The sequence below is a fragment of the Amblyomma mixtum genome, chromosome 5 (assembly GCF_055824585.1).
Source record: "Amblyomma mixtum isolate Tamu chromosome 5, ASM5582458v1, whole genome shotgun sequence".
Taxonomy (NCBI): Eukaryota; Metazoa; Arthropoda; class Arachnida; order Ixodida; family Ixodidae; genus Amblyomma; species Amblyomma mixtum.
In genome coordinates this window covers 167949526-167964524 of record NC_143016.1, presented here as the reverse complement: position 1 = coordinate 167964524, position 14999 = coordinate 167949526, and the positions used below count along the sequence as shown (strand labels likewise).

The 14999-nt window shown below is 49.6% G+C and overlaps 1 protein-coding gene and 4 non-coding genes across 5 annotated transcripts; all 5 read right to left on the bottom strand.

The window, feature by feature from the left end:
• Positions 1 to 579: 579 nt before the first annotated feature.
• LOC149344561 (uncharacterized) lies at positions 580 to 2847 on the bottom strand. The gene is made up of 2 exons (XM_089547266.1): positions 2052 to 2847; positions 580 to 944 (listed from the first exon to the last, which is right to left on the bottom strand). Exons 1-2 carry the CDS (start codon positions 2845 to 2847, stop codon positions 580 to 582), a joined length of 1161 nt encoding a protein of 386 aa, XP_089403392.1.
• A 135-nt stretch (positions 2848 to 2982) lies between these two features.
• TRNAS-UGA (transfer RNA serine (anticodon UGA)) lies at positions 2983 to 3064 on the bottom strand. Its single transcript has one exon. It is a non-coding gene; the product is annotated as a tRNA-Ser (tRNA).
• Positions 3065 to 8106: 5042 nt separating this feature from the next.
• Positions 8107 to 8189, bottom strand: TRNAS-UGA (transfer RNA serine (anticodon UGA)). The gene has a single exon. It is a non-coding gene; the product is annotated as a tRNA-Ser (tRNA).
• Positions 8190 to 8267: 78 nt separating this feature from the next.
• On the bottom strand, positions 8268 to 8350 carry TRNAS-UGA (transfer RNA serine (anticodon UGA)). The gene has a single exon. It is a non-coding gene; the product is annotated as a tRNA-Ser (tRNA).
• Positions 8351 to 13312: 4962 nt separating this feature from the next.
• Positions 13313 to 13395, bottom strand: TRNAS-UGA (transfer RNA serine (anticodon UGA)). The gene has a single exon. It is a non-coding gene; the product is annotated as a tRNA-Ser (tRNA).
• Positions 13396 to 14999: the final 1604 nt, after the last annotated feature.

Sequence of the window (14999 nt, the reverse complement as noted above, 5' to 3'; positions counted from 1 at the left end):
ATCGTGCGAGACAAAATTTCTTTGCTTATCTCTAAAAGCACGCGGGCTAGTTTTATCAGCGGAGCTCAAAACACAATTGAAGTCACCCATAAAGACAAGTTGCTTCTCCGTGTTTACGTACTGCTGCATTAAATCAAACAGAGCTGCCCTTTCATCGACAAAAATAGATGCATATACACAGACAACACGCCATTGGATAGACCAGAGACTAAAATCGAGGACCACTCCCCTACCCGACAGAAAAGAAGCATGCGCTTGTACAACAAGAGCTGGCAGCTTTTTGACGAACAAGACACACCCTTCCGAAGTGCCAACCGCGTGACTCACAACTGCATAAAACCGGGACGTGAAACGCTGCACCATGCTCTCGGTCTCTCTTTCGCCCTCGACCTTCGTCTCTTGAACACCTAGAATATCGATGTCGTAGTCATTTAAGAGGCGCAACACCTGGTTCTGCTTCTTTTTGGCGGCTAAACCCCATACGTTAAATGTGGCAATTTTTAGCGACTGTGCAGAAGCCATTTTGTTAGAGAAAGAAGGCCGAGAGCATGGTGCTTACCTTTCACGTCTAGCATAAAGCTAGACGCCTTCGTTGGTGCCAGAGCCATGGCCTTGGACTGGCGGACCTTGCGTTGGGGACGGTTTTTCGACGGCTCTCTTGTCCGTCGGGACATTCGGTTTGGGTTTGAAAGTCGGTCTTCTCCCTAGTGGCGCTTTCGCTGGCGGCTCCTCGATTCTAGCTGCCTCCGCCTTTTCCTTCTCGCTGCCGCTCTCGTCGTGGGCCCGCTTCGCCGGTCCGGGGACGCTGGTCGCTCGGCCGCCACTCTTCTCAAGAGGTTCCAGCTTACTCGTTGACTCCGTTACCTCAGCGTTTGGAAAGCGCTCAGCCTCGCTCTCCATGCCTTCCCCCGAATCTTCGTTGCATGGTGTTGTGGCTCCCTTGCCTGACAGACAGGGTGCCTCGTTCCCACCCCCCGGAAGCACTTGCTTGCCCGTAGTTACAGCTGGCTTTCCCGCTTCACCAACGCCACTGTCACCCAGACTTCGCGCACTTTTACGTGGGAAGCTCCCAGACACCCTTAGAGCGTGTGGGGGTAGCGGTCTCGGACTCGAAGGAGATGCCCTCGACTCAGCGTGGCAAACTCAGCGGAGACCAGCTACCAAGTGACAAGAGGTTTTTGGGCGTTCGGTGCCCAGCTTTCGCTGGTCGCAAGCCAGAGAATGGGTCGGAGCCAAAGGTTCACAAAACAAAGTTTATGCAGCAAAGATACGATACAGAGGGTTACACAATCACTAGTACAAGCACATACAAAGTGATTAACAAACGATGCAACTTGTGCAAAGTTAAATTAGAGAGAGAATACAATACAGAGGCAATATTGCACCTAAAGTGCACTAACACACGAGAGAGAGATAAACAAACAAAACACAATTTGTTCACCGGGCACTGCGGCAGTCCGACGACCAGAGTTCCACGACGATGCCGTCCCGCAGACTGGCGACCGTTGCCTCGTTGGTCCGATGCTGGCCGAGTGGTGTTTCCCCGGGAGTCGAACGGGCGCGCTTCGATGAAGCTTAAACGGCGGTCCGGACTGACTGATAGCGGTCAACGTCCTTCTTTATAGGCTCGCTCTCCCGTCTGTTTGTTGTTCGCGCTCGAGTAGGCGCGCACATACACGCAGCATTGGCAGTGCTGTCTCCCTTTCCTCTTCTCACCGGCCGCGCGTCCCCATTGGTCAGAGGTCGGGGGTCGCATCTCGAAGTTTCGAGCGTGTTCTTGAGTGGCGCCGACGCCGACGGGCGAGGGGGACGTGTCCTAGTGCACGCAAGGCTACGCCCTTTCCCCCCCGTCAGCTGTAGAACCGACTCGCATGTTCGAGAATCTTCGGCGTGGATGACTCATCCCTTCGGCGCACGCCGTGGCGATGGAGAGAGAGGCACGCGCTCGGCGGGGGCTTTCCCTCTCTCTTGTTGGGCTCGCGCCGGCGAGACGCCGTGCGCGCGGCGGTTTTTCTTTGTTTCTAAAATGCGCCGAATTTTGTGACAGCCACTTGCTGCTTCTTCAGTCTCAGTGACATCCATTTGGTGCTCCGCCGAGGCCTTCCTCGCTGAAGGTCCTGTAGCCACCGCGTAGGTTCGTACGCATTCAGACTCAACGTGGCCGAACCGCTTACATATCGAGCAGCGCGGAATCTTACATTCCCGGCGTACATGACCGGTCCCGTGGCAGCGCAGGCACTGCATTGGCCGACCAGGCGCAACCACGAGGGCCAACTCTCCTGCAACTCTTATCTGGTCGGGCAGGTCCTCTATCTTCATCCCAGGCTTCAACTTTAGGAGCACGGTCCTTGTAGTTGAACCCTTTTCGTGAACGCCTTGGACGCGCCACCTCTCCCGGGTAACTTCGGTCACCTGACCGAAAGCCGCCAACGCAGTTCGGATGTATTCATCGGCGACTCCATGCAACATCCAATGAAGCCGGAGCTTCACCTGTTGATCCTCAGGGTCGATGATGATGCACCGGCGCCCTTTCACCAGAAGATATTTGACGGCAAGCAGCCGCTTGGTTGCTTCGACGCTGCTCAAAGTCACGGCCCACACGTGGTTGATTTGATACGCCCCCAGAGCCACCACGTCTGGGAGCGTACCAGTCTTCGCCAAGGCGTCCCGGAAATCTTCAACCCTAAAGGGTCGCACACGTACGTCTCCGTGCAAAAAAACAGTGTTCAAAACAACACGTCCGGTGGGCAGGTTCGGCAAAATGATCTGATATTCCTTATCATCGTTTCCTTCAAGCCTGTTACCGCGGCCAGCCTGGGCCACTAACGCCGCTCCGCCGGAGCTCATCATTCCTCGTCCGTACACGCCGGTGGCCGGAAGTAGAATGGCCACTCGGCCACGACTGCCGCATGATGTGCGCTCACTGAGCATCCCCTCTCTAACACTGCAAGAAGGGGCAAAATAAATGAAAATACTCCTTTGCGCAGTCGACAGGATTCGAACCTGTGCGGGGAGACCCCAATGGATTTCAAGCCCATCGCCTTAACCTCTCGGCCACAACTGCTTTTTTTTATTGCATGAATGAATACATCAGTAAAATATCGCAGTTGTCATGCCCCTTGGCAGACAACCGTGTCCAATGGACTTTCATTAACACAAGTTGGTCCATCAGACTCAATACATCCTCCGCGTAATCTTGTTGCTTCAAGACTTCTCTCAATTTGTACACATGTTCCACAAAATAATCACATACCGATCGTGCATCCAAGTCACAATGTCTAACAGCCATTCTACTCCTCCAAATGCTGTGAAGGCCCAATAACATAATCTGGTTATACTGTAAAACATTTCTTTCAGTGGTCAGGTACCGAATTCCGCGCGGTGTCAATGGCAAGTCCTTTTTTAGGGTTCTTTGCAAAACATCCCAGTAGAACACTGCATCCCAACAATCCAGGAACACATGTTCTACAGTCTCTGGTTTTCTACACAGGAGACAGTTCGAGCCCCAAGGAACAAAAAGGCCCTTTTCCTCTAGTCATGTTTTTGCTGGTAGCGTTCTGGTGTGCAATTTGAAAAAGAATGTTTTGACACCAGGTGCAACAGTCATCTTTTTAACTCGTCTGAGAACGTCTTTCCCAGGGCCTTCAAGTATAAGGTTCTGTACAGTGGCGCTGGAAACAACTGTTCAATAAGATCCTTGTATAATCGCTTCGGCGTTACATTCACTAAATACTCTAGAGAGAACCGCACTTGCAGAAACCTGAATGACCAGACAACCTCTCGCAGGAAGCGAGACACTGTGTACCGCCGAGCATTGCACGAAGAGACAATGAATTCTGGAAGTGCACTGGATAACATCATTTGTATGAAGGTTCGCAGGAAGGAGTCATTTTGGTCACGCAGGAAACAAAACCTTAAAACAACCTGCCGCACATAGAGATGCATTAGAGACAGTCCCCCGACCTTCACTTTCCGGAAGAGATTATCTCTGCGAATTTGTTCCCAATTAGACGTCCAAATGAAAACCGCAAAAACCCGATGGAACCTTTGGATACTGGTCCGTGCACAATATAATACTTGGAGTAAATACATGATTCTTGCCACAAGAAAGGTGTTACATACAGTTGCACGCGCGAAAATAGAAAGATTACGGCCCATCCATCCTTTGGTCCGGTCCCGCATTTCTTCCGCTTTCTCATTCCAGTAATTGCTATTCTCCCCATATTTGTCCAGCGGGACTCCCAAATAAACTCCGGGAGTTGTAGCCCATCGGACCCCGCAGAACGATTCTGGTTCCAAGTCCCATTGCCCATGCCAGAGTCCGAGACATTTATCTATATTAACAGCGCTACCAGTTTGCCTGCAAAACCTTTCGGTTACTTGTAACGCTTCTACAATACTTTTGCGGTCTACACAAAAGAGGGCCACATCATCTGCGTATGCCAGTATTCTCACCTCACACGGTCCCAACCTAAACCCTCGGATGCGCTCGCTCGCAGTTATCATCCTACAAAAAGGCTCCAAATAAATTGCAAAAAGTAAAGGGGACAGTGGACATCCTTGTCGAACAGATGCCCTCAGATCAATTCTTTCAGATAACATTTTGTTTACCATAAGACGTGTCGAGCAACATGCATAAGCCATTTTTACCCCTTTGAGAACAACCGAGCCAATACCAATATGTTCCAACAAACAATAGAGTATTTCATGAGACACCCGATCAAATGCTTTTTCAAAGTCAATTTGAACCATAGCGACCTTCTTATTTAAAGCATCGCAGCACTCGAGCACGCTGCGTGCAACATGAATATTTTTAAATATGCTTCTTGTTTTTATTCCACACGTTTGGTGAGGTCCTACAATATCCTTTATGACGTATTGCAATCTCTTGGCGAACACTTTCATCAGAATTTTATAACCAACGTTTGTTAACGTGATCGGTCTATAGCTTGTTACTTTTACCAGCTTGGCTGGGTCATCTGTCTTCGGAATTAAGACCGTATGAGCATTGCTAAACGAAGGTGGGAGCCTACCAACTTCAAAACACTCTTTGAAAAGCTTATAGAGCATAGGGGCAAGGTCACATTTAAAGCTCTTATAAAAGGCCGCAGTCAAACCGTCAGGTCCCGGCGACTTTCCGGCATTCAATTCATCAATTGCTGTCTCTATTTCCTTAATACTTATTTCGTTCTCTAGTTCTTCAGTAATCTCATTGCCTAATATTGGCATAAGTGGCAAAAAGTTTTCCCGGAACCCTTCTTCGCCGCCGCGGTGGCTCAGTGGCTATGGTGCTCGGCTGCTGACCCGAAAGACGCGGGTTCGATCCCGGCTGCGGCGGCTGGAATTTCTTTGGAGGAGAAATTCTAGAGGCCCGTGTACTGTGCGATGTCAGTGCACGTTAAAGAACCCCAGGTGGTCGAAATTTCCGGAGCCCTTCACTACGGCGTCTCTCATAGCCTCAGTCGCTTTGGGACGTTAAACCCCATAAACCAACCAACCAACCCTTCTTCACTTGGTGCTTTGCGTGCAAACAGCTCACGGTACTGTTCCACGAATGCACTCGAAATTCCACTTTGTTCACTGAGGATTTGTCCTTTGTATTCGATAACTGATATCTCGTTTGACCGCGCGTATCGCTTTTCATCTGAAAGCGCGCGTTTTGTTGGCATTTCACCACTAAGCCATTTTTCCGTGCTTGCTCTTATCGCTGCCCCTCTGTACTTCTGAGCATCTAAAGCTTCTAGCCTAACTTTGACGCCTTTTAGGTCATGCATGAACATGCCCAGCGTTTTTTCCTCTTCGCGTCCTAAACCCGTCAAAATTCCACGCAGTTGCTTTCCTTCTTTTCTTTCCTCATATTTTCCTATGGTTGAACGCTCAATGGCATAGATTTTCACCTCCTGCTTAAACCGTTCCCAAGATTCAATACATCCTGTTTCACTGTTATTAAACATATCCATGATTTCCTTAATTGTTCTTAAAAATATGTCGTCTTCTATAAGCCTTGAGTTCTGTTTCCACATATCCCAGTTCATTTTTGCTTTACGCTGCTTCCTTCCTCCCAACGTTACCGTAACTAAGCAGTGGTCACTAAATGACACTTGCTTCACTTCATACTGCTCACAGGAAGGTGAAAGCTCCGGCGACACATATATTCTGTCCAGTCGTGCGTGGCTGCTACCTTGAAAATGCGTAAAATGCACGTGATTCTGACTCTTCGCCAGACCTATTACATCCTCCAAGCTGCACTCGTTGAGGACACTCTTCAAGAAATCAACACTCGGGTCTTTTACATCCTTTACATTTGAACGATCTTTAGGGTCCAAAACGCAATTGAAGTATCCCAACAGTATGAGCACTCGACTGCAATCAAGGAACGAGGCTAACTGTTCAAAAAAACCGCGCCGTTCCTTTTGTATCGTGGGAGCATACAGGACAACAACCCTCACCGCGAATGTTTCATATGTGCAGTCACACACGATAAACCTCCCCCTTGCACAAGTTATTATTTGTTCCTCTACTATGCCTATGTTTTTCCTCAGGAAAAGACAGCATCCCGCCGACAAACCAGCCGCATGGCTTACACAAACATTGAAATGCGAACGAAAACCAAGCACCATGTTATCTGTTCGCTGCTCATCCTCAACTTTTGTTTCTTGAATAGCCGCGATATCTAGATATAACTCCCCGAACGGTCGGTTCAACTGCACTTGCTTACGCTTCGAGGCAAGCCCTCGTACGTTCAGAGTGCCAACTTTTAGCGGTTTCTTCAAATAAGCCATAGCGTGCACACAGCAAACAAACTACAGTGACTAAAGCTCACTGCTTCGGCCTCTCGTCGCGAGTTAGCGACGAGGACCGCGACAAGGCTAACTTGCCTTTCTTGGCTCCCTCCCCTCTCCAATGCCTTTCTAGCCGACGCAGTTCTCGTTCCGTAGCCGGTGCCTTTTCGTAGTCACGAGGTCGCTTAATGGAAGCGACTGTCGCATCCATCGGCGCCTCGGAGTCGTGGTCGCCTGAAGTGCTGTCCCTCGTTGGCTCTTCTGGCGCCGCAGCAGCATCAGCCTTCTTGCCAGTCGTTTCTGCAGCGGGGTCACCTTGTGACTTCTCGTCGCCAGCAGGCAACTCCGGCTGCTGGGAAGCAGGGCCGTCGCTGAGTCCTGAAGGGGGCGGTGCTCCGGCGTTCTCCAGTTCCTCCTGGTCCATGAGCTGCTCGCTGCCGTCGTCTTGCGGCGGAGCAGTACCCGTGGCCACACGCGCATACGTGCGAACGCATCCTTCCCGTTCGTGTCCGAAGGCGTGACACAAACTGCATCTTGGCGTGCGGCAGTCGCGTCGAATATGTCCCGTCCTTTTGTACCGTAGGCATATTGGTGGACGTCCAGGCATCACCACTAACACTTGTCCTCCGTAGAACTTGAGCATGTGGGGCAAATCATCGATAGAGAGCCCCTCCTTCAGAACCATACGCACCAGACGGGTTGTCGATTCGACGTCTTCGAACCCGGGACTGTTCCACTGCTCGCGGTTGACGTCTGTCACCTCTCCAAATTCTTCAAAAGCCTTCTGCACAGAATCATTCGACACGTAGAAGGGCACCCAGTGCACCCTGAAGGCCAACTCACGTTTGTTGGGGTCTATGACCGCACAATAGCGTTTTTTCACTTCAAGTGCTCTTTCTGTCAGCAGTCGTTCCTTCGCTTCCGCAGTTTTCAGCTTCAACATCCACACATGCGACATTTGAAAGGCCCCAATGCCAGCCACGAAAGGTAGAACACCGGCAGTTTCCAAAGGCTCACGAAAATCTTGTATGCGATAAGGCCGCCCGGCAATATCGCAGTGAAGGAAAACCGCTGTCTTCATTGCGTCTCCCGAAGGCAGCGTAGGCAAAACTAAGCGATAGCCCACTGGGGGGCGTCGCTCACCGAAACCTCGGCCAGACATGACCGATAACGAAGCGCGCTCATAGCTTCCCATCACACGACCGTCTCCCACGGAAGCCGAAAGTGTAATGTCGGCCACGACTGCGACACGGAGGGCGCTCTCTCTCGTCATCTCCCTTTCAATGATGCGAGAGGAGGCAAAACAAAATGCAACACCCTTTCGCGCAGCCGACAGGATTCGAACCTGTGAGGGGGAAACCCCAATGGATTTCAAGTCCATCGCCCTAACCACTCGGCCACGACTGCGACACGGAGGGCGCTCTCTCTCGTCATCTCCCTTTCAATGATGCGAGAGGAGGCAAAATAAAACACAACACCATTTCGCGCAGCCGACAGGATTCGAACCTGTGAGGGGGGAACCCCAATGGATTTCAAGTCCATCGCCTTAACCACTCGGCCACGACTGCTTTTTTTTTCTTTATTACCGACTTGGCCGGGCAAACAAAACAAAAATACAATGACATGACAATAAAAGCACAGGTCAGTTTCTAGCTAGTGCACGATGATAAAATGGGTTAAATGATTTTAGTTGGTCGAGGACAGGCAGCCACTCAGGCTGAGGAGCTTGCTGTCCGAAAACTTCCTGAGTATACATGATGCTCTCAATGAAATACTGATGAGCCGGATTCACAACAACATGTTCATGCCTGACATCCATTCGCGTACGCCATAGGCTGTGCATGCAGAGCAACATTAGCAGGTCGCAAGGCACTTCACCTGGCTCTGCACATGGTAGCAAGCGTATTCCAAAAGGAGTCAGGGGGAAATCTTTTTTCAGTGTGCGCTTCAACACATCCCAAAGAAAAACAGCGTCATGACAGTCGAGAAAGATATGTTCTATAGTTTCCACTTTCTTGCAAATAAGACACTCTACTGACCAAGGTACAAAAAGGCCTTTGCTTTGCAACCATGGCTTCACTGGGAGGGTTCCAGTATGCAATTGAAAAAAGAAAGAACGCAATGAAGGCTTCACCGGCATTCTTTTGACTCTTTTTAGCACATCCCTTTCGGGACCCAGAAGATAAGCACTGCGATAAACAGGCACTGGCAGAAACACATCAAGCAGGTCCTTGTACATCTTTTTCCTTGTTACAATCGTTAGATACTCATCGGAAAATTTTGACCGAAGAATACGGACTGCTGCAACAACTTCTTGCAAAAAAGCACTTAACCCACTCCGACCTGCAGACATGGATGACACAACATAATCAGGCAGTGATTCTGACAATCGCACTTGTATAACAGTTCGCAGAAAATCATTATCTTGACGCAAGAAAAAGAATCTAGTGACTATCTGTCTCAGAAATAAATTTGACAACCCTAGCCCCCAGTTCCGCACCTTGAGGAACAGATTGCATCGGCTGGTACGTTCCCATGTTGACGCCCAAATAAATGTTGCAAACACTCTGTGCAACCTTTGCACTGAAGTCCTTGGCAAAGTTAACGCTTGCAGAACGTAAAAAATCCTCGCTACTAAAAACATGTTGCACACCGTAGCTCTTGCGAACATGGAAAAGTTGTGACCGCCCCATTTGCTTGTCTGAGCTTTGACTCGTTCGGTTTCATGGGCCCAATATTCTTTGCTTTCTCTGTAGTTGGTTAGCGGCACGCCGAGGTACTTTCCTGGCGTGTCTACCCACTTCATTCGACAGAATACTTCTGGCGTGGCCTGCCACTTTCCATGCCAAAAACCAAAACATTTCTGCCAGCTTATCGCGCAGCCACTTGCATCACAAAAATTTACGGCTTCTCTCATCACTTCTTGCACGCTTTCCTGGTCTCTGCAGAACACTGCTATATCATCTGCATATGCCAATACCTTCACTTCATTATGACAAAGGCGTAACCTCGAATGTTTTGCGTAGTTAACAGCTTTAAACAAAAGGGCTCCAGGTAAAGTGCAAAAAGCAGTGGAGAAAGAGGGCAACCCTGCCTCACTGACGACAAGACAGGAATACTATTACTCAGGCGGATATTAATTATAAACCTTGATGTACAGCCATCATAAACCATTTTCACGCCATCAGTGATGATACATCCTACATTCACATGTTCCAAAAGCACGAACAAAATTTCATGCACAACTTTATCAAACGCCTTATGCAGGTCCAGTTGCATCATGGCGACACGACCCTCCGTTGCATCACAGCATTCAAGGACACTTCTAGCTACGTGTATGTTAGTAAAAATGGATCTTTCTTTTATGCCGCAGGTCTGGTGTGGGCCAACAAGGCTTTTAATTACTGTTTGGAGTCGTCCGGCTAGAACTTTCATATAAATTTTGTAGTCTACGTTAGTTAAGCTTATTGGGCGGTAACACTCAACTGACTGCAACCTACTCGGGTCGTCCGATTTTGGGATCAACACCACGTGGGAAGTTCGAAAAGACGGCGGGGTTAACTTTCTTTCGTAACACTCGCTTATTACGCGCTGTAATGCTATTGCCATTTCTGTTTTCAAAGCCTTGTAAAGTGCGGCACCGAGGCCGTCCGGCCCAGGCGACTTGTTCAAGCTCAGCTGCTGTATTGCAGCTTCGATTTCTGCTGCCGTTATGGGCTCCTTAAGTACCTGCGCCAGGTCCTCCTCGACTCTTGGCATTAGCGACAGGAATGCAGTTTTGTAATGTTCAACATCAGGCGTTTTAAGGCTGAACAAGTTTTGGTAATATTCCAGAAACGCCCTTTCAATCACCTCAGATTCGGAAGTTACGTCATTGCGATAACAAATTTCCTTTATCTCTTTCGAAACTGCATACTGTTTTTCGTCGCTGAGCGCCCTTTTTGTGGGCGTCTCCCCAAGCCAAAATCTTTCGCTGCGTGCCCTTATCACAGCACCTCGATATTTCGTTTCATCTATTAGTTCGAGCTTAGTTTTGGTTTCTTTTATTTCTTGTCTGTACAACCCCGGCTTGACGCCTTCCATGCTGAGCATGAAATCAAGCTCGGTACGAAGTTCCTTTTCTTGCTGTTTTTCTTTACGCTTTAAAACACATGCTCTTTCTATAGCGGCCACTTTCACGTCGCATTTAAATTGTTCCCATGTTTGTATAAAGTCTGTCTCTTTTTCTAACAAGCTTTTGACTGCGTCTTTTAGTTTCTTGCTAAACTCGTCATCCTCCAACAATGAGTCATTAAATTTCCATAATTCCCAACTAAACTTGACAGTCCTTTTCCTCTCCCCAACTGTGACCACGACTAAAGAATGATCACTGAAGCTGACGTGCACAGTCTGGTACTGGGAACACAAGGGCACAACCTCAGAAGAAACAAATTCTGTCCAGCCTTGCGTGACTAACGCCTTGAAAATACGTGTACTGCGCTTGTTCTGCACCTTGCATTATAATGCCAATGTCTTCCAATTCTGCTTCATTAATCATCTCAAACAGCTCGGCACTCGTGTCCTGCAGGGTTTTGTTCGTTGTTCTATCTTCAGGTCTACACACACAGTTAAAATCTCCAAGCAATAGTACACGCTTTTCTGGCAGCAGGAAAGGTTGAACACGGCGAAAAAAGGCATCTCGTTCGGGAATTCTATTAGGTGCATATACACACACAGCTCTCCACTCTACACCAGAAAAGTAAAAATCGCATGCTACAATCCGGCCACTTTCACATGAAAATACAGTTTCCACAGCGACTTTGCAGTTTCGAGTTAAAATCAGACACCCTCCCGACTTTCCTTTTGCATGGCACACGCAAACACTGAACTGTGCACGGTAAATTTCTGCCATCGCATCTGTCAACTCTTCGCTTTCAATTTTTGTCTCTTGAACAGCCAACAGATCGATTTCGTTTTCGAACAAGAGACGTTTCAGCTGATTTTGCCTTCTTCGCGCAGAAAGACCTCTCACGTTCAGTGTGGCAATACGCAAGCTAGATGTTAGTTGAGGCGCCATCTAAATGGTTGGGATTCGCCGCTCTCAAAGTGACATCGGTTTGCAGCTCACCTCATCAAAAATCCTTCCAGCTTGCAAAGTACGGCGGTGTCAGCACTGAACCCGATCGAAGACCGGGTTACCAACACGAAGACCCTGCAAGGCACCTCCGCTAAGGCGGAGGGACACCCGACGAAGTCCTACGATCAGGAGGGATGTTCGGCTTGGGCTTGTAGGCCGCACGTCGAACAGGAGGCGCTTTGGGAAGAGGTTCCTCATGGTCCGTCCCGTCGTAGCTCGTCGCCTTGTCATCAGCTTCGTCGTGCGTCCTGTTCGCTGGCAAAGTTGACGCCGCCGGCATCTCCGTGTCAACGTCCTTCTCGTCGGTCGATTCCAAAACCGTCTCAGCTGCACCTACCGCAGCATCATCTGCTTTTCCCGCGTCCGCCTCAGTTCTGGTGTCAGGCACAGGCGGTTCTTCTGAGTTGGCAGCCTCATGTTCCGTGGGAAGCGTTGCTTTTTCTGAGGCTATGCTTTTCGGTACTGCGTCTTCCCGACTCTCACGGGTCGCCTCTACTGCGTCGACTTCGTCCATAATATGCTCCTCAGTAGTATCCCTACGACCAGGACCAGCTACGGTAGCATATGTTCGCACGCACTGGGCGTCGTCGTGGCCGAAGTGACGACAGAGCCCGCAACGTGGCACACGGCACTCCCGACGTATGTGTCCGGTGCCGCGGCACCGGAGGCAGAGCGGAGCTCTGCCAGGAACGTGGACGAGTGCGACGTCCTCTCCAACACGCAGCTGGTGCGGTAAGTCCTCGATGGTAACGCCCACCTTCAGCTTCAATGTCACTGAGCGCGTAGTAGACGACTTGTCGACGCAGCCTTTGACTCTCCACTTGTCCCGAGTTATGTCGGTCACTTTTCCAAAAGCCGCCAGAGCTGCCTTCACGTCGTCATCTTTCACGCCGTGTAGCAGCCAGAACAGCTTCAGCCTGACGCCCTGGTTGCATGGGTCAATGACCACACAGCGGTGGTCCTTGACGTTGAACGCCTCCGCCTGTAGCATTTTGTTTTTTCCTTCTTCATTGCAGAATGTCACGGCCCAAACATGATTCATCTGATATGCCCCGAGGGCAACCACTTCCGGCAGCAATGACAGACGCTCAAGAGCGTCACGAAAGTATTCAACACGGTATGCCCTGGCTTGGACGTCGCCATGCAAAAAAAACAGTATGCAAAACGCTCGAACCTGTTGGCAAATGCGGCAAAATCAGCTGGTAGTCCTCGTTCGGTTTGATCGTACTCCTGATACCGCGGCCCGGCTGGGCCGCTAAATCCGCTCCTTGGGAGCCCATGATACACACGTCCGTCACGCTCGGTGGCCGGAAGTAGCTGAGCCGGCCACGACTGCGACACGGAGGGCGCTCTCTCTCGTCATCTCCCTTTCAATGATGCGAGAGGAGGCAAAATAAAACACAACACCCTTTCGCGCAGCCGACAGGATTCGAACCTGTGAGGGGGAAACCCCAATGGATTTCAAGTCCATCGCCTTAACCACTCGGCCACGACTGCGACACGGAGGGCGCTCTCTCTCGTCATCTCCCTTTCAATGATGCGAGAGGAGGCAAAATAAAACACAACACCCTTTCGCGCAGCCGACAGGATTCGAACCTGTGAGGGGGAAACCCCAATGGATTTCAAGTCCATCTCCTTAACCACTCGGCCACGACTTTTTTTTTTTCTTTATTGCCTGACTTCGGCAAGAACCACAGTACACAAATACGCTTACAGAGCACAATGAGCAATAATTAACAACACTATCCGCCTGGGGGTGCGTGGCTTCGTCACGTTAAAACTCCTTAAGCGTCACCAAAGGCTCGACTCTTTCGAGCCACTCGGGAGCTTCAGGAGCAAGTTTCTGAACTTCAGTATACTTATGCATGCACTCCCGAAAATAGATCCGTGCTGGCCGTGCATCAGGATCGCGATGATATCCTGCCATTCTGGAGCGCCAAATACAATGGAGGCCCATTAGCATAATGAGGTCGAATGGTGTCCCATCCTCACTGTCTACAGGCAAGTACCGAATACCATGAGCGTCGAGCGGAAATTCCTTTTTTAAAGTCCGTTGTAAGATGTCCCAAAAGTATACCCCCTCCCAACAGTGCAAAAAAACGTGGTCTATTGTTTCTGGTTGTTTACAAATTAAACAGTGTGATCCCCAAGGTAGAAATAACTGCTTCCTTTCCAACAATTCCTTTACTGGTAGTGTTCCGGTATGTAATTTAAAGAAAAAAGTTTTTGCACTTGGCGGCACCTGCATCGCCTTCACACGCTTAAGTACGTCGCGTCCCAGGCCTCCATTGTATAAGGCCCTGTACATAGGTTGTGGAAGAACTACATCGCACAAATCTTTATACAACTTCTTCCTGCTAACAGAAGATAAATATTCATACGAAAAGCGAACAGACAGGAATCAAACACTCGCGACAACCTCTCTAAAGTAACCAAAAATACGTCCCGAGAAACTTTCGGTTGTGACAACAAAGTCCGGCAGTGCATTTCCGAGCCTTAATTGGCACACAGTGCGCAAAAACGGATCGCTTACATCGCGCACAAAACAAAATCTGCTTACAATCTGCCGCAGAAATAAGTGTCCCAGACTCAGGCCGCCATCCTTCACCCGCCTAAACAAATTGGTCCGGCTGCAGCGTTCCCAGTCCGCAGCCCACACAAAAACGGCAAAGATCCGGTGCAGTCTCTGTACGTTCATCCTTGCACAATGCAACACTTGCATCACGTACCACAGCCTAGACATAAAAAACAGATTGCACACTGCGGCCCTTGCGAAAATTGAAAGGTGTCGCCCCTTCCACCTTTCCGCCTTTTCACGCGTGGCTTGCGTCTGTGCTTTCCAGTACGAATCGCTATCGCGATAACCGTCCAGTGGGACGCCTAAGTACTTTACTGGGGTCGTCACCCAGGACACGTTTGCAAAATTGCCGGGCTTCGCTGGCCATTCTCCGTGCCAAAGCCCCACGGACTTTGACCAATTCACTTTACTACCGGTGATTTTGGTGAATTCTTTTACGCATGCCACGGCCTCGGTTATACCTTCCCGGTTCACTGTGAACACCGCGACATCATCCGCATAAGCCAGCAGCTTAACTTCTGCC

Bases quoted from the DNA above. Each gene is read 5' to 3' on its own strand.
- LOC149344561 (XM_089547266.1), bottom strand. From the start codon at position 2,847: ATGAGCTCCGGCGGAGCGGCGTTAGTGGCCCAGGCTGGCCGCGGTAAC. The intron at 945-2,051 runs GTGGCTGTCACA...CCTGTCTGTCAG, and splicing joins TGAGACTGAAGAAGCAGCAA to GCAAGGGAGCCACAACACCA.